This window comes from Zonotrichia albicollis, chromosome 1 (assembly GCF_047830755.1).
Source record: "Zonotrichia albicollis isolate bZonAlb1 chromosome 1, bZonAlb1.hap1, whole genome shotgun sequence".
Classification (NCBI taxonomy): domain Eukaryota; kingdom Metazoa; phylum Chordata; class Aves; order Passeriformes; family Passerellidae; genus Zonotrichia; species Zonotrichia albicollis.
In genome coordinates this window covers 136,775,281-136,800,182 of record NC_133819.1, presented here as the reverse complement: position 1 = coordinate 136,800,182, position 24,902 = coordinate 136,775,281, and the positions used below count along the sequence as shown (strand labels likewise).

Here is a 24,902-nt window from a genome sequence, read left to right as displayed (position 1 = left end):
AGTTGCATAGTGACTCAAAGTCAGAAAAGCTGCTCCACTGTGCCTGTAATAAAGTGTCTGAACTGGGGCAGGATTCCCCGGTTTCTATGGTAGTGTCATATTAGCGAAAATCCTGTTATTTTTCCTGTCCTTGCGAAACATGTAAACCAGAACTGCTGAACTCTTCATTTGGGTTCTGAGTTGTGCAATATAGTGACACTCTTCTATATTCTCAGGTCTGTGTCCCAGTGCAGGCGACAGGAGCTGGTTACATCCAGGTCCTTCTTTCCAAGTTTGCTGCCATTGCAACAGTAGGCCACATTCTGTGTCGGTGTTCATTCAGATTTACTGTGGTGTGCTGAAGTTCTGCTGTGGTTACATAAAGTGGCTGGAGGTAAGGATCATTGGAAATACTGGAGGTGTCACCACTGTTTTCTTGAAGAAAAATAATGTAGTTGGAAAGAGAAACCTCTTCTACTTATCAGCAGGAGTTGGGAGTGTCCAGAAGAGGCATTCCAAAGGCTTGTAAGAAAGATGAAGTCTTAGAGTGGTGCACCTTCTTTCCCTGCCCTGGCCCTCTTCCCTGTAGAGCACTGACATGGCACAGTTTTTGCTAAAATGTGCTATGATACCTTTAAGAGAGAGTAAGAGGGAGTTTTTGTTTTTAGTTGCTTTTGTAAGTGAAAAACTGTAATTACTGCTGCTTGTGATATCTGTTTGCTGTTTGAGGAGCTGCTGGTTTAATCAGAAGCGTATTTGAGTTTAGCTCTGTTTTCCAAGTGTAGTGTTGCTTTAGAGAGAACACTGGAGATTCCAGGGGAGCTGTCAGAGTGGTTATAGGATGTCAGAATTGTTTACAGGGGAGCGTGCTAGGTTTGATTTTGTTTTGTTTTCATTGCTTTTTTTTTTTTTTTAAATTTCTTAGCATTGCCGGGAAAGTATGTCAGGAAAACCTTTAGGTTTCTTTTACATAGAGATTTGCTAATTATTGCACATACAGTAAGAAGTAATCAATCATTGCAGGTTACATGACTGTACTGCTGTAGTTTTATAGCAGCCTATGTATGACAAAAAAATAATTCTATTTTGATTTGCACTCCCCGCAGTCAGTGTTGGGAACTGTGTAAGTAAGTTGTTAATGTAATGTACAGTTTGGTAATTCAGTACTGTCAAAAAATCACTTTTAAAATCCTGTTAAAAGAGAGTATGGCTTTGGATTTAACTTACAAATTCTACTTAATTTCCAAGAGTCAGCTGAAATTTGCTGAGCTGGTTGCGTTACTTTATAATGGCTTTTGACTAAAATAAAGTCATCAATAAAATTGGAGTGAAACATGTGTTTAACAAAGCAGATTATGTTCTTCAGTTTTTATTAACCACCATTTTTCTTTTCATTGGAGTATGTTAGATATGCTTTTGTTCAGCTTTAAGTGGCTAGCATCTGAGCATACTTAAATGTAACCAGTTCAAAACCTGAATACTTTTTTCTGAATAAAATTATCTGTTACACAGTAGGACAATCTCTTGATTTGTCTTACGTGTAAATAGCATTGAGAATGCAAATGCATATTAGTATCTGACCCCTCAAGTAGTTCAAACAGCATAGAATTAGTCCCATCTACTTCGATTCCATTAAGATTTTAGGCTTATTTTGCAGGATATTGTCTTGAAGATAGAGGAAAGCAATTTAAAAACTGATGAGAAGGGGAAGTCAGATTCTAAAGATAAGCAGCAAAATAATTCTGGTTTATGCATTTAAGTGTCTTCACCTTGCAGCCTGAAGTGGGCAGAGGAGAGCTCTCATCTGTGCTTCTGTGAGCCTGGAGAGCAGTAAACAGGATACTCTGCACACATTTCTCATCACTGGGGTTTTTAACCCAGATCTTTTGGTATAAGATCTGAATGGAGCTGGAGATTAGCAGAAGAATCCTTGAAAAAAGGAAGCAACTAAAAACTTCTACCTGTTCCTCATATAGGTGGGTGAAAAATATGGGAGGTCTTTGGATTTTATGTTCTATTTCAAGATCGCCAGAAATTCTCAGTATAAATCAAATCAAATGAGTTGTAGTTTTAGAATGGGCTAAAGTAAACAGGAAAGATAAAGTTGATAATCTGTAAAATTGCACAATATGCTTTGGCATCAAAACTGAAAAAATAACACATGTCCAGTTTTGAAACAGAGTGCTGTGATAGAAAGATAGAAAGATAGAAAGATAGAAAGATAGAAAGATTTTTTTCTGTTTGTTGTTTGTAAGGATGGAGTAAAGCTGTTGAGCAGATCATAATACCTTAGTCTTAAAAGCTGACCTTGTTTTTATTAACTGGTGTACCAAAATTACATACACATTTCTCTCTTGTATTTCCTAGCGTCTGTGATGACATAAAGTTATGTTTGTAAGCATAACAGTTAAAAAGCAAAATAAAATATGAGAGGAAAGCTCAGTAGAAGATGAATAGTAATAAGATTGGCAAACTTCGCTTTTCTCCTCAGGTTAGAATTGTGGAAACTGCTGCTTCTTAAATTTCAGTTCCCTTTTTTCCTCCATTCTTGGCACAATTTATTTTCCACTTCCAACTATCTTTGTACAGTGTTATCTTTTTAAAAAATGATCACTTTTCTTACTTAGTAGCTGAAAAGGTTTCGGGCATTAAAAAAAAAAGAGAGGAAAAGAAGATGGATTTTGACTTCAAGATGCCAGTTACAAGGACAGTAAAAAATCAGATAGTATTGAAAATCTGGTGGAAGACTGATATCTATATGTCATTCCAGAATAAAATAAATCCCTGACTGAATGTCTTGTAAGAGGTTGCTGACAAAATTTTGTCATGGGATGGTGAATTAAATTGCATTGTTAAGGGAATAGCCATGGGAAAGAAAACTATTTGGAATCTTAGTTCATAACATGATAAAAATTCTTCTGCTAATGAACTGACAAAATCGGTAATTGAGTAGTGAAAGTTGGACCTTCAGATGGAAATAGCAGTGGGTAGTGTCATATTTGGTGATAGGTACATTTGCTGTGTTAACATAGGAGACCTAATGTAGGAAAGAGTAGCTACAGCTATTCCTCAAAATGAGGTGTAATGAAGTATTTGGTAACAAGAACCAAACACAGTGAAGAACTGTTTTACAAAAATGTCCCATCAGAAATGTAGTAAAAATCTAAATGTTGGAATGTATTCAGAATATAACATATATGAGCTTACATGCTATTTTTATATTACTTACATAAGCGTATTTGTTACTGTTCTATGGTAAATGGTTTTGGGAATCTCCCACATATTTTACAAATGAACTGTTGTGTTTCTTTGTTGTTTGTATTCAGTGTTTGATCAGGAAAATATAAGTGATTGAGAAGAAAACTCTCAGAGTAGTGCAGCTTCTGTGCAAATAAAATGAAAAATGTTGTTAATTCTTGGCATTAAAAGAAAGTGAAGAGAGGCCTCTAGCAGAGGCACACAGAACCTTACATATTAAATATAACTTTCAGCTCATGCTTTTAATCCTGTGTCATATAACTAAACAAAGAGATATTAGAGAACACTTTGAAAAGTTGTGGAGGGTAGTCTATCAAGAAGTAATTCTTACACAGTTCAGTTGAGATTAACTGATGTATGATTCAAAATAAAGAACAAACAGACAAGGAGAAATTCCATTGCTAAGAAATAGGGATTTTAATAAAAATATCATGCATGTTGTACTTTAGTACATAAACTAAATGCATTTTAAAATACTTTCAAAGAACTAGTTAGTCTAAACTGCCCACTGTAGCTTTTTTTTTTTTTTTTGTTACAGTTTGTTTATGTTTTGGTTGGTTTTTTTGAATATAACTCAGGGACAGTCTACTTTCAGAGTTGGTTGCTGTTCTTGTCTCTTGTATAAATCTGTCATTCTGGTTGCTTCAGTTTCAAAGCTTTAAAGGCTATAAGTAATCAAAATTGATTAAATAAATATTTATTAGCAGAGACATATATTTTGGGCTTCTTTTCCTGCATGTTTGAACATTTTGTGTTTCAGTCCCTCCCTTATAACAGAGGGGAACTAAGAACATTTTCCCAGATGTTTAGTGACACTCCACAGCTTAAAAACTGGTGTTTCTAAAGGTTGATGTAGAAGATGTAGGAATAGACTAAAGAATAAAACAGACAATGTCATCATGCCACTGTTTCTGTGCACAGTGCATTCCTAGCATGAATGAATGCTTTGTGTATTTTTTCAACTTTTTCTGTGTCCTGCCCCATCTTGAAAGCTGTACAGTACAACTGGGGAAGGCACAAGAAAGGACAGCAGGAGCAGGAGAGATTCATAGGGATGAAGACTTAGGCAATGACTAAGCATTTCTAGTGCTCTTCAGGCTGAATGCCTGTGTGTTGACCATACTGTGCAAGTGTATATTTTGTGAGTAAAAGATGCTGGAGATGCTTTTCTCTTGCTTGTCTTTCCTCTAATATCTACCCTCACAAGTCCCTTAAAAACCAGCCTGAATTAGGGAATGACTTTGACCTCCTTCAGTGGGAAGCTGGTCTTTTCTGTGCCCTTTTTGTAGGCACCTGATTTCAAAGCAGTGTTGCTCACAAGAATAAGCTGTTAATAATTTTAAGTTTTATAACTTAGTCTTTAGCTTTTATCTAGAAAGGATGCTGACCTTCATGAAAGTGTGTTTTCATTCACTGTTGCTTTTGTAATGATGTGTTAAACTTACTATGCAAGATATTATTGTGGTTCAGTATTGACCCTTGAGAAGTCAAACCTTGGGCCCTTCTGGTACAACCTGTTTTTTATTAATTTTATTAATTAATTAATAATTTTTATTTATTAATAAAAACAGTGACCTGTTTTTTATTAATTTTCATGTTCTCAACTTGTGATTTTTTTTTGTAGTTAAATTTTGGAATCATATTAACTCAGACTAAAATTGGATTGGAAAATAATTAGCAGAAACAGGCAACTCTTTGTTTTAAGATGTGAGAATTATTCATCAGCTTAGAGCCCTGGTAAGGATCAGGTTGAATTCTCTAGCACTGTAGCGACTGAAGGGCTATTTTTGAAAAAGCAAGCGCCAGTGCTTGGCTGAATGCTCTCAGGTAGCAGTAGGTAAGATTAGTGCAGTCTATGACTGGAAGTAGGACAGACATGTTTTAGTGTTTTAACACTGCTGAGATTGACAGCTGGAAAGAGCCTTGCATAGCACTTTTAAAAAATCAAATATTCAGAGAAAAAAGAGTGAGAACATGCAGTGAATTCTACTTATACCTCTTTGAGCTATTTTTTGAGATAAAGTTACTGGTGAGAGGTGGATCACATCAAATGTCTTACTGACAAAAATTGTGCAAAACCCTTTCTGCCACTTTATCATAACACTGAGTAGGTTTCTCTTCCCCTCTTTGAATTATTGTTTTTTTGTGACTTATCAAAACAATGGGGAGGCTGGGGAACTATTTTGTGGATCAGTAATAATGTATTTCCCATTATTGGTATTCCTTTGTCACCTTTTTCATATCCCATAAAAACATAGTGGGGGGGATGTGAGAGTAACAGCAGCACTCTTGGTTAATGTCTTAAAAGTTGTTCCATGTTTGCTAATTTTGCTATGGCTGCAGCAGAGATGTGTTTACACCAGTCAAAGCTATTGTAACTAATAAGGTGGTGCTGACAGACACAAATTCCTGCAAGTGGATTTTATAAGCTATCTGGGCACTCTTGGTATGTGCTCAGGCTCTGCCTGTTCAGAAGCTCATAGTTCTCCATTTTCCATATGGTGAAAATAGGTTACCTACATAGTTTAATATGGAAGTACTTATATGTAATTAGGGGGTAAAGTTTTCTGTTTGCAGTGTAGGTACCCTAAAATCTGCCTATATTTTAACAATCTATCTTAATATATTGCTTTACATTGCTCTTGATGCAAGTCTGATGAGCAATAATTTATACTAAGCATTAGGATTCTGCATAACAGAAGATAACCCAGAAGGCTTGTGTGGCTAACATATATAGTGTTCTGACAGATATGAGAACTATTTAGCTAAATATTAGAATTAAGGAGAAAATATTCTTCCCTGATATCTTGACATATGTGTTGGCCTTCACCTACCATTGTTCTGTTCAAGAAACATGAAAGTTGTTTACTCTGTTTCGCTGCGTGTGTATTTTTATCTGTAACACGCAGAGGAGGCATTGTGGTATTTTTCAATATTTGGCATTGTGGTAGGACCTAGAGGCATTATTGTGATTAAGATTTGCAAGCAATGCATGCTGTAAATATTTTGCCATAAGTTGCTCTGTAGCAGTGGAACTAGGCTCCATACAGACTTTTCTTACAGTTACAATTCTTTGCTTCATGTGCTGTTCTAGACCCTTCTTACTTGTGATAAAAAGGCACTGTGCACTGCTGCAGCTCAGACTGATTCAGAGCTTTCTGTGGTGTTTCTGTAGCTTTTGAGTCAGGCAGTGTAGAGAGCTTGAACTCACGCTGCAGCGTTGCTCAGCAAGCACATTAAGTTGTGTCTCTTTCCTCTGCTAGGCTATTGAACTTTGTGAAACTCATGGGAACTTAGTGTTTCAGAAGATATTGCTTCTCAGTTTATTTTAACTGAATTTGGTGGTGAACAGATTCACTTAGAGGGATGGAGATGAAAGGAAGAGGGGGGAGAGGCAGGTGAACAGTATGAGTCATGCATGTGATGTTTGCTTGGGAAAACAAGGCTAAAAAGGTCCAAGTATAAGGCAGACCAGAACAGGCAGATGTGTGCAATGGAATCATAGTCATTTGTCTGGGCCTCTTGCATAACACTCAGAAATACAGTTTTTTGTAAACTTCTGTAATGCTACTATATTTTTTCTTAGACCCTTATATGAGGCTGGTAACATGTTATAGATAATGCACAGATCAATTCTGAAGCATTCGTAGCAATGGTCAATGAACATATTCGAAAAAAATGGCGAAAATGCTGTTTGTATATAGCTTGCTCTCTATATCAATAGCAGTAGATGAAGATTTGGTTTCTGAGATGGAGGGTTGGAAAATGCATACAACTTGGCTTAAGACGGAGAGTTTATACTGTATATAAATATACAGTAATATTTATATCAGACCCAGTGTGAAGAATGTTAGAATTTGTCCAAAGGAGGAGTAGAGGGCATGATACGAGGGGCAGCTCAGGATACTGTGTTTGCTCAGCTTAGAGAAGATGAGACGTAGAGGTGACGTCATCGCTGTCTACAGCTCCCTTATGATGGGGAACAGATAAGGAGGTGCTGATCTTCTGGTGTCCAGTGATAGCAGGTGAAGGAGTTGCTTAAAACTGTTTTGGTTTGTTTGGTTAATCAGAAATTCTCTGCTGAATCATGGAATGGCGTATGTTGGAAAGGATCTCAAAAGTGGGGTCAAGCACTGGAACAACCTTACCAGGGAAGTAGGGAAGTGGGCATGTCCCCAAGCTGTCAGTTTGCAAGAATAAAATAGAGCACGATATTTCGCTTAGCAGGGAGCTACAGTGATCATCTAGTCCACCTGCCTGAGCAGTTCAGGGCTGACAGCAAGGTAAACTATGTTGTTAAGGGCACTGTCTGAATGTCTCTTAAACACTGACGGGCCTGAGAATAGACCATCTCTCTGAGACACCTGTTACAGTGTTTAACCACCTGCTCAGTGAGGAAATACTTTCTAATGTCAGGTCTGAACTTCCCCTGACTCAATGTTGAGCCATTTCTACGTGTCCTGTCACTAAACAACCTGGACAGGAGATTAGCACCTCCCTCCCAGTTTCCAGTCAGCAGACTTGCTACTGGTCCATTCAACTCCAGTATCTGGTTCATTGATATAAATATTGAACAGGACTGGCCCTGGAACTGAGCCTTGAGGAACAGCACTGGGATGGGTCTCCAGTCAGGTGTAGTCCCATTTGGTACAAGCCTTTGAGCTCTGCCCTTCAGACAGTTCTTCACTGAGCATACCATGAACCTGCTCTTCCCACAGGTGGGCAACTTGTCCTGAAGGATGTTGTGAGGAACAGTATCAAAAGCCTTGCTAAAATCCAGAACTATATCTGCCACCTTCCCTTCATCCACAAGGTCAGAGACCTTATCCTAGAAGGATATAAAGTTAAACAGGATCATTTCATGATCACAGCTGCCAAGACAGCAAACTACTGTTGCATCCCCCACAAGTTCTTCTGTATTCACGAACAGCAAGTCTGGGAGGGCTGGCTGGCTCACTGAGTACCTGTGACAAGGAGTTACCTCCTACAGACTTCAAGAATTTCCAAGACTTCCTCATCACAGTGGTATGGTGCTCCTGATTGATATTAATTGAAATCTTTTATGAGGGCAAGGGCTACAAATTCATAGGTTTCCCTTAAATTGCCTTGAGAATAATTCATCAGTGATTATGTGCTGGCTGGGATATCAGTTGTAGACACCCACTGCAACAACTCCTTTTCTTCCATACCCCTAATCCTCTCTCAGGGGCTCTCAATCATATCATCGCTAATTGGAAGGATGTGCAATCAAACCCTTGCTCACAAACAGAGCAATTCCTCCACCTTGCCTGCTCTGCCTTTTGCTCCTGAACAGCCAGTAGCCCTCTATCCCAGTGGTCCAGCCATGAGACTCATCCCACCAAGTGTATCCCAACACCAATAATATCATAGCCGTGGGAACTGACCAATCCATCCTGTTCAGGAAGCATTCAGACAGTGCTCTGAGATACTTTTAACTTTATGTTAAAAGGTGTTAAACTTTTATGTTGCACTGTGTGGAGTCAGGAATTGGATAGGGTGATCCTTGCGGTTCTCTTCCATCTCAGAATGTCCTGTGTTTTAAGAGGAGTTACAGTTTGCTTTCCACTTCAGTTCGCTGTCGATCTGCTGCAGGGTTGGCAACTTGGAACTTAGTAACAAAATATTAACAGTGTATCAGGGACGTTGGAGTATCTCTGGAGAAGTTGTTGGTTTACTGTCAGGGAAAAGTAGTGCCTTGTCCTATTGTCAAGGCCTTGTAACCTTTGGAAGAGGAGTGTGCTGAAGCTGACATTCTACTTCTGTGAAAGCAGATCCTAAGGAAACCACTACTGTGTTTATATCACCAGTATGTACTGTGGCCTTGGCAAAAAAGATGAGAAATTAAATGCTGCTGTATCCCTGACTGTTCTGGCTGGTCTGAATTCACTCCCTAAAGTATGTTGATGAAAACAGAAAGCATGAGGATATTCTCATAGCTTTCTTCTCATTTGTTTTGTTGAAGTACTAATTAACAAGTTTTGGTCCTTTTCCAGATCTCTCAGCCTCAAGTAATTCTCATTTTTTAAGGTAATACTTGTAAGCTATTTTTAGATGAAGGAGTGAAGGATATTGTTAGTTGAAGATGGTTTTGGTAGTGTGTTTGAGTTTTGACTGGAGAAGCAAAACATTCTCTTGGCAGAAGATATCTGGGGGTCCTGGTGGACATGAGGTTGGACATGATGCAGCAATATGCCATGGGGACAGAGGGTGACTGGTCTGCATTAGACAAAGGATCTCAGTCTGTTTGAGGGAGGGGGTCCTAGCCTTTTATTCAGCACTGGTGTGAGGCCACATCTGGAGCGCTGTGCCCAGTACTGGGCTACTCAGTACAAAGGAGACATGGATGTGCTGGAGAGAGTTTAATTAAAGGCCATCAAGATGATTAAGGCACTCGAGCACGTCTACTTAAAAAGTTTCCAATATTCACCATTAGCATAGAATATGTCCTACAGTTACAAATGTTTTGAATAGTACATTTTACTGTCCTTTCAGGTTTTCCAGATCTATTTGTATAGATGATATTTATGTGCCTGATGAAATAGTTTTGGGTTTTTTTAGCATATGTATTTTAAACTTATCAATACCTAAGGAATTGGAGTAATACTAAAGGGATCTGAAGGAATCTTATGATCTTGATAAGTAGCTAACTATTCTATTAAATAGTTTCAAGTTGTTAGCTTTGCATTTTTATAAACTATCCTAGATTTTTATTTAAGGTAGAGACCTACTGAGAGACCTCAGTATTTCTCTGACTCAAGTTTAGCAGTAGGTAGCACAGAAAATAATTTGTTGCTCAACAAACTTTACTACAATCTTTACTACAATCCTGTCCTAGAAGTTCTGTCACTGCGAGTTTCCATTGTCTGAGAAGTAAAATCACTGCTCTTAGCATTATTTTAAATGCTCAGGGAAAAACTAGTATTTTCTAAGCTACTGAACAATGACTGTTTTACAAATGGTATCTCATAGGTGAGGAGGCTGTTCAGTACTACTCACAGCATCTTACAAATTTACTGGGTAATTATTAAACTTATCTATGCTTTATGATTCTGAATACATTTTGTACCATCTTTTGCATTCAGTTTGAGCATAGAACTATTGCTTAAGTTGTTTTCACAAGGATTCTGAAAGTTAATAATCCTTCCTTGATTGAGCATACTGTCAAATAAGTTAGGACTTACTTGGTTCTTCAGTTTCATGCATAATTTTAAGACCTTGGTAGATAACCTGATGGTAAGCATGCATGCTACTTTGTTCCATTCTTAAATGTTTTTTATTTGTAACATATGGATTTCATGTGTACTTTTGTGTGGAATAATTAAAATATCTCCCAGAAAAATTTTAGATTGTATTGGTATAAAATGCAAAGAAAAATATATATAGGACTGAAATTTAAAGGCAGTAAAGGTGAGAACAACAAGAAAAATAAGGGGTTCAAAAACCAGGAAGTGTTTAAATTCATGCAGATAAAAAGGATGGGAATTGGCTGCTTGGGGCAAAAACAGAATACCAGAAGATGTGGAGCTTGGTTTAGTCTGTGAAGAAAAAAATGTAATATCCCAGTGTCATATAAACGCATCTATTAAGTTAAATTGAAAGAATCCCAGACATTCAGGGTAAGGCATCCAGATTAAAAATCAAAGGTTAGAGCTGTTTGTGTAACTTGGACTTTGTTTTTCTCTCATATGTCTAGCAGGAGTCACACATTGAAGCACTGTTTACTGGGCTTTGCCTCTGAACCATTTCTTTCAGTGTATCTGTAAGAATGATAAAAAACCCACCTGCTGCTTAATGGTGCTTCATTACTCCATAGTTCTTGTTCAGTTCATTTACTTAATTTCAATTAACTGAAGCTTGTCAGGGTTTATATTTGACATTGAAAAAAATCTCTCCAATGTTTTTGCAACTTCTAGTAATTTTAAGTGTGACTTATTGCCTGCTTAACTATTACAATATCTTCATTTAGAGCTTTATATACCCTTTTAAAAGTCTTTGCCAGCTAGAAAGATGTGTAATGTGAAATAATTAAAACAATAGTATAGCTAGGCAATATTTTCTTTTTCTTAAAGTTTGTTCTTGTGTTCAAACAATTTTGGCTCCTTAACAGGGCAACAGAGTGCATATGTCAAAGAGTTCTTGTAAGTGGCTGAGGCATGTCAAGGTACCATTTTGCCAGCTTTATGAGTATTTTAAATTCTGGCATCCTTTTGAAAGGAATCAAACCAACAAATATTTTCATTAAGTGTATAAGATATCCATGAATATAGCTTTTTACCAGAAGCTATAGGAGTTCACAGGAGTATGGTTGTTTTTTCTTCCCCCGCCTTCCCCCATACACCAATTAATTGCTGATTAATTAGAGCTAATGCTTGGCCTACATGATGTCTTGACTGTATCCCTAGTCCATTGCACCTAAACCAAAATTTGTATTGGGCTTTACTGGATATTTCTGTTTAACATACATTTGTTAGAAAAGAGAATGGAACTGCAGACTTTCTAAATTGGCCTGAAATAGTAAATCTTAGAGAAGGAGAGCATCTCAAATGGAGGAGAGATGAAATTTTTCTGAAGAACAAATTAGTTTTGTATTCAACATGAAGCAAATGTTCAGTGGTTCTCAGAAGGCCCTGCTGGTGTTTGTGATAAGTATTTCCATTGCTTCTTAAAGTGGCATTTGTTTTGTGGTAAGGTGTGTGGCATTCGAGGAAAGAAAACTTTAAGTTCTCTATTTGCCTATATGTAATTATTACTGTAATTTTAACTTTTGATGATCAGAAATATCCATATAGGGAATGCCAAGTCTTTTTTTTTTTTTTGTAAATGTTGCAGAGGGCAAGAAGAATTATAGAAGTAACTTTACTGTCCTGCTCAGTGTAAGAAAGGCCAACGTATTTTTGGGTCTACAGATATTTCTCCAGATCTGTTTCAGGTCTGGTTTCTGTTTGTGCATCTCAAATTACTGAGGTGAAAGTTTCCTGATGGCAAAGGGAGAAATCCTTAATTTTTAAAATGATAATAGAGTTACTGGTTCTCTCTGGAAGTAATACAGTTTTGGTTCTTTTTAAAAAAAAAACCAGTTAATTAGACATGTGTTCAATTAGCTGTGACAAAACCATCAGCATTTTAAACGTTGATAAATAGTGAAATGGACTTTTCAGTCAGAACGGTGTTGAATAAAAATTCTGAATTTTCAAAGCCTTAATGGAAAGAGATTGATTAAGAAACTTATTTGCATCTGACTTAAGAAAAGGCTTTTTTTCTCTTTTTTTTCCTTCTTATTTTTACATCAATAAACTTGCTTCTGATCCTATACTTGCTGATTTTCATCAGCCTGGTAACTCCCTTCCCTCACCTAGCCTTGTTTCTTTGGTGGAAGAAGAGGGGCCTGGAGGCAGGACTAGAAGTGTGGATGATTTTCTGTGCTACCCAACAAAGTGGAACAGATGTCTTTTCCTGAAAGATGCTCACACAGGGTTGCTGTGTCACCCTGCATGCTCCACCATGGGCAGAGTTTCCCTAGAATCTTTCCTTCCCATACTTCACACTCAGAAGAGCTACAGTACAGAGATTCTGACACCTACAGCCTTCAGAATCACTGTTCACTTCTCTAACCTTGAGCATTAATTGACATTTTTATATTAATGAATTAAAGTAGAAAAAAAATTAACTGATTTCAGTGATGGGATTTTTCATATGTTATGAAGTGATATCACAGGTAATTGGACCATACTGTCTTGGTGCTTTTTTTTCTTATTCCTCACTTGATTCTTGTGGTGTCATATGAGTAAGAAAGTAGTTTTCTCTCTTGGTGGGTGTGCTCTTTTACATCGGAGTGCCTTGATTCTTCATTTAATATCTCTTCAATTACTGCTTCACAGCATCAGGCAATTTATAAATGTGTGCTAGCTGCTCCAGTGATACTTCTTAACTTTCAGCTTTACAAGAAATACCTGCACTAGATGCGATCATTTTCAAATGAGTAATGCAATTTAAAATGTGCCTGCTTAAATTCTATGAATAAGTAATTATTTGACTAATGACTGAAAAATAAATAAATGAAATATTTGCTGTAGTTGTTCCCTTTGATTTCTGATGTTTTAATAGCATTTTGAGGTTTGGAGAGTATTGTTCACAGAAGTGTAGATTTTATAAATGTTGTTATTGTTAATGACACTGACTTCCGTGAAACTGATGATTCATATGAATTAGGAGATGATCCTTTAATTTTTTTAATAGACTTCTATGTTGTCCATTCCATGGTTTTCTTGTGTCTTATTTTGTCCTAATCAATCTGTAGTTACCCAAAATAACATATGACAACTGAAGTAATACTAAAGTATCAGCTGTAGAAGTTAATAATTAGATTGTACTCTTTCAGTTGATGTAACAGTTATGTATGAGGAGGGTGGTTTAGAAAGAAGGGTTGTGATCACTGTGGTCTTTGTAGGGCTCTCCAGAGTCTCAGTGAATTTTTGTTGTGCAGGAATTTTAAGGATGGGAGTGGTATTTGTATGTATTGATGAACAGTTCTGAAGGTAAAGCTTCACATCCTTCAGACCAATGAAGTTTAACCTAGACTTTGAATAAAGAGGTGTAGCAAGTTAGTATTTGGGAACGTGTGGTGATTGTAGCCCTTTCAGAATTAATCCCCTCATTTTCAGGAAGATTATAACTACAAAGATGGTGACTTACATTGCTGTATGTAATCCTCTTCTTAAGATTATGTAAAGATAACCTCAAAGATTTTAACCCTTAATTGACATATTCAAGAGCCAAAGTGGGCATTTATTTTGAGAGGCAAGAAAAAGGAATTTAAGGATGAGGAGAAAAAAAATTGTCCATGATGCAAGAAAATGGTAAATATTGCCCCTATACCATAGTGTTCCCTTTTCCATTACTGGTAATGACTTGCATTATTTGAATTATGTCTTTTGAAATTGTTTAGTTAAAAATCCTCATCTTTCAGTGTTTCTTCACTATCTGTTTTTCTTTCTAATGGAGACTTTTTTGTAAATTAGATCAAGAAAATACAGGTATTTTGCTTTTGACATTACCCTGAATGTGAAAACTATTCAGTCCTCCTAATGAGTATTTTCACTTTGCTTGGTCTAATTGGCATCCCATGCATTTCTGCAGATCAGACAATGTGTTAAGTTGAAATTTTGTTTATTTTTTGGCCATGCAGATATAATTTCTTCTGGCTCATCAAGATGGCAGGTTGCTAGTCCTTGAAACTTTCAGATTTTCAGTATTGGAAGAATCCCTACTAGAACTTGCAGAAATATTCCTCAGGTTATAAAAGGTTTTACTTCTGGTAAAGTAAAAAAATTACTTTACCATCTTCATGTGAGTCTGTCAGTTCTTCTGCTTATGGGACTTCTTTGTTGTCCCTGCTTAGTTTCATTCAGTATATGTGTGGTATCTCTGCAGCAGCTTTGCTCCCCAGAAGCTCAAGATTTTTTGAGAACATTTATATCAACGCTCTTTACTTCCAGTCTTTGTTAATTTTGGACTGCTCTTTCATGGTCTGTTATCCCAGAAGTGCTTTTCATGTTGTATGACAATCCATACTAGTACCTTACAAATGTCAATAATACTGTTTTTGTCAGCACTGCAAACGGTTCCTGTGACAGAGTTCTTGTCTGCAGTCTCACCTCACCTCTGCTCCCTGCCATGTCTGCACCAGCAATTTTTCTGTCAAAGGTTGAAGGACCAAGTTTTTTGGATTATGCTTCTCTTTTTTAATTGTGCAGCAGCATTTGTCATATGTTCAGACCAGCCTTTAGGGACTAACAGACGTTCAAAGCTCTAGATAAAATAGTTCATCTTGTACAATCTAATTTGGCTGACTTCTCTTCTTGAAGGCTTTGTTTATCTGGAGTAAAAACATGTTTGACTTGAAGTGAGTATGACCCAGTGTGCATCAGGCAGTGAAGACTGGTTGGTTGTTTTTAAATATTAACGTTAGAGTGGCTTTTTGGATCTTGAATGAAAATGACAAACATTGTCATGTGAGCAGGCTGTCTCCTGAAAGAATCAACCTTCATCTGAGCTGATTAGGCAATAATCTGTTAATTTAAAAATGTCAGTAACTGAGTTAGTGATGAAAATAACTGATGACTGAAGGCTTAAATAAATTAAATGTTTCCTTTCTCTTAGTTCCCAACCTGTTCTTGATTTCTAATCAGTTAGGAAAGGATGAGTGGGCTGCAGCTGTTAGAATTTTTGGAACCTGATGGAAACTGTTAGAATCTTTGGAACATGGTGAAAACAGAATCAGTCAGTTCAACTAATTTGCTCTGTTCAGTAAAGCCCTTTTCAATATAAACCATGACACAAAACTTTATGTATTGTTGTTAAAAACCTATGTTTATTTTTAAAAGTTTAAATGCTTTTAAAAAAACTTTCCTATATTTTAGTGTGTTTTCCTAAATAGTATTTGACATGCATGTCAGTATTTCGTTTACAGCATAGCGAAAATGTGGAACTATAATCATTGCTTAGGTGTAAATGCATCTAAGTGTACTTTATTGGCAAGAATATAAAATAGATTTCTGTTATAGAAGGATGTTAATTCAGCAGGGTCAGAGCAGAACATTGGGGGGCTGTTGTTGTGGGTTGCAGTCATGCCCCTCAGACGACCACAAGCCTAACTCTGTTTCATCTCCATCAGCTATTGAGATCTCCCTCACAGTGCAATAATTTCCCCCAGGTATCGTGGTCATTTTTTCTTTCAAGAGGAATGATGCAAAGCTAAGTGTAGTGAGTTCTTGCTTCCCTGTTATCAGAAGATTGACAAACGTGTTTGCCAAATGCAGTTAGCAGCTTAGTAGCTTGCAGAGCCAGAAACTCAGGTTTGGGCAGGTGGTATTGCAGATCAATCAGCACATGAAGTTTGAGGAGATTATACAATGAACTGTCTACTTGAGAATTCTGACATTATTTATTTATTTATTTCTGTATTTATTTTGCTTTGCACATCCTTGATGTAAAGTTAAAAAAAGGACAAAACTCATCCAACCAACCAAATGAAAACCAACCCCCCACCCCAGCATTTTACATCTACATAGGTTAAACAGTTGAAGGAAAGAAATAATCATAATTTTTCAATTACAGAAGTATGCCTAAACTAGTTTTTTAATGTGTGTTTAGAACTAGATTGCAGATCTTGGTTCCTTGGGAAGAATTTGAGTTTATTTGAGTTGTTTGAATTTGTTGCTTTTATGATGTTTTCCATATCAGTGGCCTCCAAAATCAGGTGTAGATGACCATCCAGTGGAATGTGTGAAGAAAATCTACGAGTTAATTTCTTTCTTATTTTTCAGTTAAAATATAAGCTTTATTTAATGTTGATCCTGGCACCCTCTGTAGGTCTGTATGTTGGATGGTCTGTGTCACGTTTGGTTCATGAGGTGCCCCGAAGACAGATTTGGTATTGCACAGTATGATGGGGTCACAGTAACACCTTCATTTGTTCATTCACTTCCAGCGTAGTGTGATGGAGGCAGTTTACTTGGGCCCAGTTAGGAGGATTTGTGGATTATAATATTTAGTTTTTACAAAGTTTTTACAAGCAAACCCTCAGAAAGTAGGCAAGTAGCTTAAAAAAATTCCTGCAAAGAGACCACAGATTGAAGATAATACTAATAATATGAATAGTAAGAACGTGGCAGAGCTGATGCTTCTTCTACTTCTAGCGTGAGCTCTTGGTCAGGTGTATTAAGAGATAAAACCATTGGCAATTAGAGGTGACAAGAGGTCAGCCAAAACAATTTGGTTTATCAAGAATGGTATTTCAAATACGGATGTACATCCGCTATTGGAAATGATGGACATTGTTTCTTGAGGTATCAGCTGATGATAGTATGAAGCCATCACAATTAGCAAGGCATTTAAAAACTAAGCACTCAAAACATGAAGACAAGCGTACAAGCATCTGCAGGTTTTTTTTCAGCAATGTTCAAGTCATGATGAATTCAATCCAAGATTTTACAAGATTTCACTAAACTTAGTGATAGGTCATTAGAAGCCTCTTTTGAGATTTCTCAGTAGCAGAAGACACAGATTCTGTTGCAGAGGCATTTCCTCTTTCTGTGGTACTATAAATGTCTGAAATAATACATGGTAAACAATGTGGTGAAAAATTAAAACACATTCTTTTGTCAGCAGATACTGTTGGAAGATGTCTGGAAAACATTGCCAAAGTTCTGAAGAAACAAATATCAGAAAAAATTACACAGTGAGAGAGGCTTGCTCTACTGACACTTGGATGAATGCATAGGTGTTTGTGGTGAGGCTCGACTTACGGTGATTGCTAGATTCTGGGTCCATAATGAAATTCACAAAGAACTGGGTCATTAGGGAAAGATGTACCAGACAAGAGGCATTCTTAAGCATAAATTCTAAACAGTGTCTTCTTAAATAACCACATTTTTTTTAAATGGAAAAAGTGTACAAAAGTAACCACAGATGGAGTGGCTAATTTGACCAAAGTAAAAAAGGTTCTTGGCTAAGGTTACAAGTTGAGCACGACTTGCAGAATTCATTCACTGCATCATGCATAGGCAAGCAACAAGAAAGTTGGAGCCAAAAGTGCACAAAGTGCTGCAGGATGTCATTATTGTGGTTCATTGTATGAAAACAAAACCTTTAAATAGCTGAGTATCTAACATAATCTGTAATGACACTGGGTGTGACCAGGAAGATCTTGTGTGCTGTGCAGAGGATCACTAGTTATCATGGCAAAGTGCTTAGAAGAGTTGTAAAACTTGAAGATTAATTACATGTTTTATCTCACAGAAAAAACAAGTGTTACGAATTTCCTGACCTGTTTTGTGATAACAGTCAGCAGTATGCTGACTATCAGTTATTAAAAAATAAAAAATAAAGACAGTTAAGATACCTCACTTGAAGGTCAAGATGGAATTTTAACAAGTGAGAAACCTATTGTTTTTTGAAATAAACTGATGCTATTGAGAAAGTATTTTGAAAATGGATGTTTTGAAATGTTTCCTAGTGTGATTTTTGTTGCCAGAAAAGATGTGTCATCTGTAAAACCTTCTGTATTTGTAGACTTAAACTTGGAAGCAGAATTTCCTTATCTACTTAAAAGTCCTCCCAGTTAAGAGTTTCAGAATCTGAATTTTTTTATGGAAGTATAAAAATGTGCCTTCCATTGGTTTACAATAACAAGTGATTGATATCAGGAAAGATGGAAATTTATGGCTATATTTCAAGAAAAACCTTTGCATAATTAGTGGATGAAATTGCAAAATGAGTGTCATGATTTAGAAAGTGTAGCCCGTGATGCACTTTGATTTGGATGTACGTATCTCTGTAAAATGTGTTTTCCAGCTATGACAGCCAATAAACTGAATTTGAAACTAGGCCTTCAAATCACTGTATTACAAAGTGCTAAGTCAGCATTAAAAAAATGCTGAAGCATATTCAATCACATGGCTCTTACAAAAAAAAACCCACTTTTTTTTGGTAAGAGCATAAGGGTTTTTTACCATTAAAATATTTAAAAATACTGTTTATTTCATCTTCATTTCATCCTTTTAAATTTCTGGTTTTATACATTGCAATATATACAGAGTGTGTTAGTAAAGTGGTACATATATTTAATTTAGAACTAACTACACACGTACTGGGGGTATGTACTAAAAATTTTCATACTTATAGAAGTGCATGATCAAAAAGGTTTGGTGACAGCTCTTCCCATATTGTTAATTGAAACCAGTTGTATTCACCGAAGCAAATATGTGGAAGTTCATCCAGATCAGGGAAAATCTATTTTACACGTATATATTCTTTTCTTGTGGAAAGTAGTTTTCTGATGGAAACAGAATGTTTTACTCCTGGATGTGTTTCAGGTGTAGTAGCTCAGGAGGACAGGAGTGATGCTGTTGGCATGGGTATGTGCTGGGATGCCCCAGCTGGGATCTGACACACTCAGTTTTGGTTGCTGAGTGGTGAGCTGGGTGTCCTTGTGAAGCGCTTCCTGTCTCAATAGATGAGGGAAGTGATTTGTGGGTGGACAAATCACCCACAGTGATTTGCAGTGGGGCAGGAAGCTGGTGGCAAATCTAGGGATAGAATGCAAACGTTTGTCTGAATTGCTTTCATTACTGAGTGTATTGTTCTGGTGACAGCATGATTTTCGAGCATGTAAACATTTCAAACGTTTGTTCATTTGAAATTGTTGATGCTCAGCTTATCTGAAATCAGACCATAAGTATGTCTTCTAGAGAGAGAATTATTGATATATCACAGCTGAATTTCTATTCTTGCCTTACACAGTTGTTCTAAGCTATGTAAATATATATGTTTCTGAAGTGTCTTGGCATCCTTAGAGGTGTAACGTGGGACAAATTTCCAAAGTGATTGCTTTTTTTAGCTGCTGTTATGAAATAATGTGTTCTGCTGTACCTAAATAATACTTGGTAACTTCTTGATTAGTTGAACATTTTATTTTTATTTAATAGCTGTAGCTGACATGCAGAGATAAGTACTTTTTAATAAGCTATCTTGTTTGCTTTTTTTAGGCTGAAGCCTAAACCTCTGACATGGCCACAGCCTCACCAAGATCTGATACAAGTCACAACTGTAATGGAAGATTACAGATGCAAGTAACAGGCAAGTAGTGATTTGTGTCATAGAGATTTTTACAGGAAAACAGATGTATTCTACAAAAGCAATCCTGGAAGTGAGTGTAAAAATGAGCTAGTTAATATCTTAATTAATGATATGAATGTTACAGTTAATAATGTAGCTATAATATATGTAGATGATTTGAGCCTAAATAGAGATTATACAGTGAGTTGCATGATAGAGTTTAATAAATCTTCAAAATAAAAAAAAAGGTATTTTGTACAACAGTACAGACAATTGCAAGAAATTTGGCTTGGGAACAAGTGGTTAATGACATGTATTCTGAAGAGGGAACGCAGATTACTGAAATTCTAGGAAAAAGGTTGGTGGTTGTAGTGAATCCCAAGCTGAAAATAGGTACAGTGTTTTAATGAAGGTGGAGAACTGGAGGAGATCACAAAATTTGCTAGCCCTTCAGAAGATTAAGTTCTTTCATTAAATATCAGGTAAATATTTGTTGAATATAATATCCTTAGGGCCACTGGTTGGACTTAACAGACCTATGTAATAACTCTGGGTTGGAAAGGACCTTTGGTGATTCCCTAGTCCACCCTTCTGATGAAGGCAGGGCTACCTTTGAAGTTGGATCAGGTTGCTCATTATATTGTGCAGTTGAATTTTCAGTATCTCATAGTCTGTAGATTACCAGCTTTACTTGTGATAAGCCATGTCAATTTGAATGTTTTTCCTTTGATCCAGTTACAATTTGCTGTGAAGTCTCTTTTTTCCTTTTGCTCTGCTGGTGTTTATAGTTAGAGGCAGAAATAAGCCATCCCAGTATCCATGGGAATTTCTGGAAAACAGTCCTGGAACTTTCTGATTGTGCTGGGGACACTTTTTCAATAGTTGTTGAACAGACCAAGTATGCATTTTGCTACTGATGGACAAGGACTGGTCAATGATGTGACAATTGTTGTCAGTCTGAGCTACTCTGTCTGTGGGATGGCAGAACAGGACTGAGGCTTCCTGGTAGTCTGAAGATAAGCAAAGTACATCTAAATAAGCAATAGCTAATAGTGACAGTGTTACCACAGTTAAAAGTAAAAATGTTACCAGCACATAGGTAAGATACTGTACATAAATACACCTACCATAAATATATATGTGTGTATTTATGTGTATAAGTATTATTTTACCATTGATAACTAACTTGAGCTTTCCAGGGATTTTGAGAAATCTGGGAATGCTGAAGTAATAATGGAAGTAAAAATAGGAATATATTAAAGCTATCCTGAAAAAAATTTGGGAAAAACATGAGTAAGATACCACGTGTTAATAAAGGCTGCATCTAAAGAAAGGTGCATCTTGCTAGATGATCCAAAGATGGCCAGCCAGGTTATCTGAGCAAGAGTTGAAGAGTCCCCCAAATGGATATTTTATGAAATTAGATAAGAGAGGAGCCTCAAAAATTATTAACCTTATGTAAAGAGCACATCACTCAATAATGTGATGAATCATCAAAACTGGCAATGACTAATAGCAGAGATGGAGCTGCCTGTAGATTGAATGTATATATGTAACTGTAAACTGCCTTAGACAAATGACCCTTAATTTCACATCTGTGTCTACAGAAATGGTAATTTTTTTTCCTGTGCTGAGCTCCTCCTTATGTAAATAGTCTTGTATTTTTCTGGTACTGGGACTGCTTTTGACTCCAAGAAATCTGGGTCAGGTCTCAAATGGGAAGAAGTCTTTACAACATTTGTGGTTAGTTTTCTGAAGGTTTAGTTCTGTAAACCTAGTCTTTATTGCAGGATCACAGGAATGAATGCCAGTGGCATTCTGAGTAGTAGGAGGCAGAGCAGTGTGGGACTGTAGTATTGCTGACCTACACTGCATAATTATGTGCAGTTTTGTTTATGCTACTGTAGAAGCTATAATTATTTCAAGAACTATACTTAAAAAGCACTTTTATAAAGGCAGCAAGTATCATAGACTCATTTTGCAGACAAAGAATTTGTATGGAGTGGTGACTTGTTTGAGTTTGGACAGATACAGCATGTTGTAGGCATGCTTTGCCATCAGTATTTGTTCAAATATTCTTGGTGAGATCTTGTCTTGTTCTTTTGGAGGTATTGCTGGTATTATTACTTATTCATAGTTTTTTTAAGAAGATGTCCTAACCAAAAGATGATCATAGTCTCCTTTTATGTTTTGGGACTCAAAAATTACTAACAACACGTAATCAGACAAAAAAAGGGGAAATTAGGAGGAAGCTTGAATATCATTATTAAATAACTGTGTTTTAATAAATGTTGTATTTTCCTTTGGAAAGTAAATTGTGGAGGAAAATGTGGAAGAAGTAGAGGTTGTCAAAGCTTAAAAACATCATGATTTGAGATGAAAAAATATGACTTGTGTGTGGAATTGGAGTTTTAGTTTACTACAATCCAGCTTTCATCAGCTGGGTGAAAGCCTTTTATAACCCATGATGCATTACTAAGGCTGGGCTTTTCAAATGTGAGGAAGTTAAGTTTGCACCTTTTATTTGAAACGAGTAAAAGTCCATGGCTAATTCCTTTAGAACCTTGGATGGTTGCATCCCACTAACTTTTAAGTGACTAATGTTTATGTCTCAGAATACTGCAATTCAGAAATACGTCTCCCTTTCAGTTCAGTAAAATTCCACATTGAGTTAGCAAGTACCATAAAGGAAAGGAACGGGGAAGAATTATTTTCAAATGGCTGAAGATACTCAGCCTTGTTTTAGTTTGCAAGTGGAGTAAAGAAGAACCACACTGAAGCAAGGGAGGAATTAAGAGAGAAGGCAGAGCCAGCAGGTAAATATAGTTGAGAGTCCATTCTTGTGGTCTTTTCAAGACACCATCTACCTGAAATAGAATTTAAAATCTTGGCAGTTGGGCTGCTGTTGGTTTTTATAGTGACTTCCTCAACTGGGCATGGAAGAGGATTTATGTTGAGGAGCACAGAGGAACTGACCACTGATTTGGACGGGAAAGTAGCTTCTTTGGTCAGTGGTGTTTCTTAATTTTTGAATATTTACTTGAAACCTTTGAGTTCATCTGCAAAGCTGTTTAAATAGAGGAAAGCTAAGAGTAGCTTTCTTAATTGTTACCAACTGATGTGTAAACCCAGAAGTTCAACCATGCAGTAATACAGGCAAAGAAATGAAGCTCTGTATACAGGCTTTCCTATACAGGGACATTTTGAAATAGGCGTAAACTGCATCAACTTTCATAACAAAATATAACTAAAAAATACTCTGTCTCATTATCCCTCAGATGCATCATCAGATATACTTAGGCATTTTTCAGTTAAGGGAAGAATAGGGAGAACAATGAGAAAATAACCTATGTTATTTCCAGTGTTTATCCCTAAAATAAACACTGTGCTGTCTGTACAACCAGTCCTGCCAGTGTGTGGTGAAAAGACTATGTGACACTTGGTTTCAACTATCTGACAAAGTAGCTTTTGAAAATAAAAGCTACTTATAAAATAAAATGGTAATTTTTGCATTGACTTCTTTCTGTTCAGTAGAAGTGTTGTAGGTGAAGAAAAATATTGCCTTGCAAAGTATTTCATACAGTGTGTAGGCAGGACATTTTCTGTTTTTCAACAACAGTATGCTGTTAGAGATAAAGCAATGTATTTTATTAGTTTCTAGTGCCAAACTGAAACGGAAAAAGAATTGGTTTGGAACAACTTTCTACACGGAATTAACCGCAGATGGAGAAATTAAGAAAACAGCAAAATCAAGTAGTTCTTCAAATCCCAAATGGGATGAGCAGCTGACAGTGTAAGTAGATTTTTTGGTTGTTTGATACTATTTATTAGACAGACATTGCAGGCAAATATTTACTAAGCTTGGCTGCCTACATAGTGTGCTCTGGCTGTTGATGTTTAAATGCAGACGTAAGTTGGTATTTATCTCAAATTATTTTTTTTCTGAATCCTTACAATGTTTTGAGAATATTTTTTTTCCTGAATGTATTACTTGCATACAGTGGCACTACATGATATAGTCTTGATATTTGTCAGCACTGTGTTCAGCATACATTGCTAGAAAGACTTACTAATTGTAACCATGTCATTCTCAACATTAGAAGGTAAAGTCTTAACTGGATAAGTAGTAGTTATGAGGAAGCACACTTCTTCCTTTGAATTTCCCAGTGAAGGGATGTGCACACAAAAACTGCCGTTACCTCACACCTTTCCCTGATATTTGACTGTTTTAATCTTTTTGTGGTTTAGTTTGGTTTAGCTATGCTAGGGATGTTGGTATACCTGAATAGAACTCCATGAAGAGCTGGTGGTCTTGCTCTTGGTTAGAATGCTTTATTCACAAGCAAGATTATATTGGTTCAGAGTTGGGTCTGGGAACACCATAGCTCCTATCAAGTGGTGTTGAGCCTGGGCCAGTACATTTCACAGCATCTGACATGTCTGTGTGCAATAGCCAGCTTTATTAGCAGTAGGAGCCATGCTAGATTCCAGTAAGTGCTGGAGAGTGAGGAGTGGTACATCTTTGAGGAACTCTTTGCTTGGGAACACTTACTCCAGACCTGCTCAGAAGCAAGTAGGTTTTCCTGTGCCTCATTCTTGGTATTTAAGTTTAGTGAACTTATTAGCCCTTTGCAGTGTTGCAAAAGAGAATAGCATCGTCTTGGACCTGAGGATGATTTCTGGGATCAAGAACTAGAACAATTACAGAGCTATCAGTATACTCACAGGGAGCTGAGTTTCTCTTGAGGAGGCAGGTTTGCTTTGGCAGGATTTGGTGATCTGATAGAAATTAGGTAAATTGCAATGCATAGTAATGGCAGACTCATTTCATGAGTATTGCTTACTCAGGGTCTTACTCTTATATGTATTTTTAAGGTATTCTGGCCCCCTCTTCCTCTGGCTATTGGAATGTAATTTGAGGTGAAGTGACCTCTCTGGCTTACCAAATTCCCCTCACTTCTGTGAGTGAGCTATATGTTTTTGTGTGTAGGTGTTGGAGATTTTTTCCTTTACTTTGTTGAGCTGCT

The 24,902-nt window shown here is 36.8% G+C and overlaps 1 protein-coding gene across 3 annotated transcripts in view; it reads left to right on the top strand.

Annotated features, from left to right (window-relative positions):
- The window catches only part of WWP1 (WW domain containing E3 ubiquitin protein ligase 1), a 57,253-nt gene that overhangs the window by 2,833 nt on the left and 29,518 nt on the right, over nucleotides 1–24,902 (top strand). For 2 of the 3 annotated variants that reach the window (XM_005479531.4, XM_005479530.4), the window contains exons 2-3: nucleotides 19,806–19,896; nucleotides 23,530–23,668. In XM_005479531.4, coding sequence (XP_005479588.1) covers nucleotides 19,827–19,896; nucleotides 23,530–23,668 — 209 coding nt within the window. In that variant the 5' untranslated portion in view covers nucleotides 19,806–19,826. Of the gene's footprint in view, nucleotides 1–19,805; nucleotides 19,897–23,527; nucleotides 23,669–24,902 lie in introns of those variants that run through there. The other variant, XM_074555514.1, reaches the window with a different exon arrangement.